We start from the raw sequence: 2,654 nt of genomic DNA on the forward strand, positions 1-2,654 counted from the left end.
TTTAAAAGAACTAAATCTACATATTTCTAAAGATAAAAAACTAAATTGATCAAAATTTTTGAAAAGAGACTAATTCCAAATTTTAATATGAGGAAAAAAACATATTTAGCCCTTTATTTTACATATGTATACTGCATGATAACTTACTGTAACAACTATTATCTTTAATGTTTTCTGTGCAAAAAATAAATAACTAATGCATTAATTTGAAAATTGAGACAGTGATTTTATTATGATTAGCATAAAAAATTATCCTTTAATTTTATATAAAAATAAAAAACAGTATATACTTATTTATCCTGTTATATATAACAACATTGCCACCAAATAAGGCATGATACTTATTTTAATAAGATGCTTACATATCAGCCTATTCTATTCTCCATGTTTATATAGTTTAATATTGAACTCAAAGTTTAATTAATTAGTAGTTGTTAGGAGTGGGTAAGTTAAGTCCCTATAAAATTGGTTCATGGTGTCAACTTTCTTCCTCCATCCCTCTCATCCTTTCTTGTTTGTTCCAAATATTCCTTTCTTTCTTGGTTGATCACATCATGTCACTTTCTGGTAAAATCAGCACTGAAATTAGGGTTCATGCAACTGCTGAAAAGTGGTTCAACCTTTTCGCAACACAACTCCATCATGTTCAAAACCTTACTGATAGAGTCCATGGATCAAAACTGCACCATGGTGAAGACTGGCATCACAATGAATCCATCAAACACTGGACTTGTACCATAGGTATAACTAAATTCTAACTATATTAACTAATACACTGTTTGAGTTTTTCCCTCATGATTCTCTTTCTTTCCGTTTTAATTCTGATTTTTAGAAAGTAGTTTAGTTTTGAGTTTCTAGCCACAAGTTCTTTTGGTTCGAAAGGTTCGAAGGAGACGTAAGGGGCATTTGACACTCATAAGTCAAAAATAAATTCATACATATATATATATATATATATATATATATATATATATATATATATATATATATAAAAGAGATAAGAACATTATTTTAGATCTATGAATCTTCTATTAATATATTATTTATCTTTTTCATTTTTAATCGATGTAAAACTTTTAACGGATTTGAATTCTTAATAATACTAATAACAAGGTATACAATAAACATATATCAATATAATAATATTGAAAATTCAAGTGTGAGTTTACACTACTAAAAAAACTCATTTCTGGCCAATTTTGTTTTAAATTTTTTTCGTATAAAATATTTTCAAATTTTGTTGTGAAAAAAGAATTGCAAGAAATTGTTATCAATTTTCTTGCAAAATATTTTATGTAAAACATTTTTCGCATCAAATTTTGTAGAAAATACTTACAAATTTTATAATTTTGTAAAAAATGATTACCTACGAAGGAATTACCTACCAATTAAAATTCATAAAAAAAATTGCAGAAAAAAGTCTTTTCTTGCAAATTGCAGAAAAAACTTTTGCAAGAAAAATCTCATATAATATGAGAATTTCTATTAGTGTTAAGTCGCATAAATTAAGTACCTTATAATAAGGAAGACATATAAATTCATTATTATATGAAGGTGTTGGATTGAAAATGGTATTGATCCTTTATATGAATTGAGTTAAGACATCCTTAATGAATTATTCCTCGAAAGATCTATCAAATAACAAGATACATAATGAACACACTATGATTAAGGTTAATATCTTAATGATATTAATTAAAGAAATGAACATTAAAGCTAAAGGAATTATCAAAGGGTTTAATTTGTTCTCTAACTCTCGTGTCTATTTACGTTGTTTGTATTGATTGGTTGCAAAAACATCAGATGGTAAGGTTACAACATATCACGAGAGCGTTGAATCCATTGATGAAGCAAACAGAAGAATAACCTACAAGGTGTTCGGTGAAGATTTCGATGACAAGTTTAAGGTTTTTAAGGTAATATTCGAAGCAACTCCTAAAGATGAAGGTGGTGACATCATCAAATGGATCATTGAATATGAAACTACAAGTGAGGAAGTTGATCCTCCATTTGCCTTCCTTGAATTCGTGCACAAAGGAAGCAGAGATGTTGATGCCAATCTTCTCAAGGCATAATAGCTCCAAAAGTTATGAACAAAACAACAATTATAAAATATCAAATAATGGAGTTCGACTAAGATGAAGTCATTATATATATACAATAAATTCGTGTGATCGTTTCTTTGTGTGGAATTAAACATCATGCATGTTCGTAATATATATTCGTGCCGTCCTTTACGTTGTTTCTGAATTGTTTAAATTAAGTTTTATTTGCCAAATATATATCTTTCTCATGTTGTAATGTATATTACCAAAAAGTTATAGAATTTACTATACATATGAAATAGTTTATCAACCCTTGCTATCCACGATATGTTTTTTTTATATCAAAATAACGACTAATCTTTTTGTATATATATTTAATAAGTTGAGAATTTGGAGAAAATAATTTTAAAATGAAAAAATTATTGCATTAAAAAGTTTGGTTAGGTCACTCACTTCTCGGAGTGGTTAGTCACTTTATAGACTACGTAGTTCCATTTCTTTTATTTTAAAACAAAAATAATAAAATTAGGATGAGTTATTTTTAAAATCAATTATGGAAAGTTTAATAACAACCTCCATCATTAAACAACAATTTGTGGTTAAAATGAA

The 2,654-nt window shown here is 26.9% G+C and overlaps 1 protein-coding gene across 1 annotated transcript; it reads left to right on the plus strand.

The window, feature by feature from the left end:
• Positions 1–468: 468 nt before the first annotated feature.
• On the plus strand, positions 469–2,282 carry LOC114168961 (MLP-like protein 43). Its single transcript, XM_028053966.1, has 2 exons — positions 469–741; positions 1,804–2,282. The coding sequence occupies exons 1-2, from the start codon at positions 555–557 to the stop codon at positions 2,073–2,075; spliced, it is 459 nt and encodes a 152-aa protein (XP_027909767.1). The 5' UTR covers positions 469–554; the 3' UTR covers positions 2,076–2,282.
• The last annotated feature ends 372 nt before the right edge of the window (positions 2,283–2,654 follow it).

This window comes from Vigna unguiculata, chromosome 11 (assembly GCF_004118075.2).
Source record: "Vigna unguiculata cultivar IT97K-499-35 chromosome 11, ASM411807v1, whole genome shotgun sequence".
Classification (NCBI taxonomy): Eukaryota; Viridiplantae; Streptophyta; class Magnoliopsida; order Fabales; family Fabaceae; genus Vigna; species Vigna unguiculata.

Bases quoted from the DNA above. Each gene is read 5' to 3' on its own strand.
- LOC114168961 (XM_028053966.1), top strand. From the start codon at position 555: ATGTCACTTTCTGGTAAAATCAGCACTGAAATTAGGGTTCATGCAACT. The intron at 742-1,803 runs GTATAACTAAAT...CAAAAACATCAG, and splicing joins ACACTGGACTTGTACCATAG to ATGGTAAGGTTACAACATAT.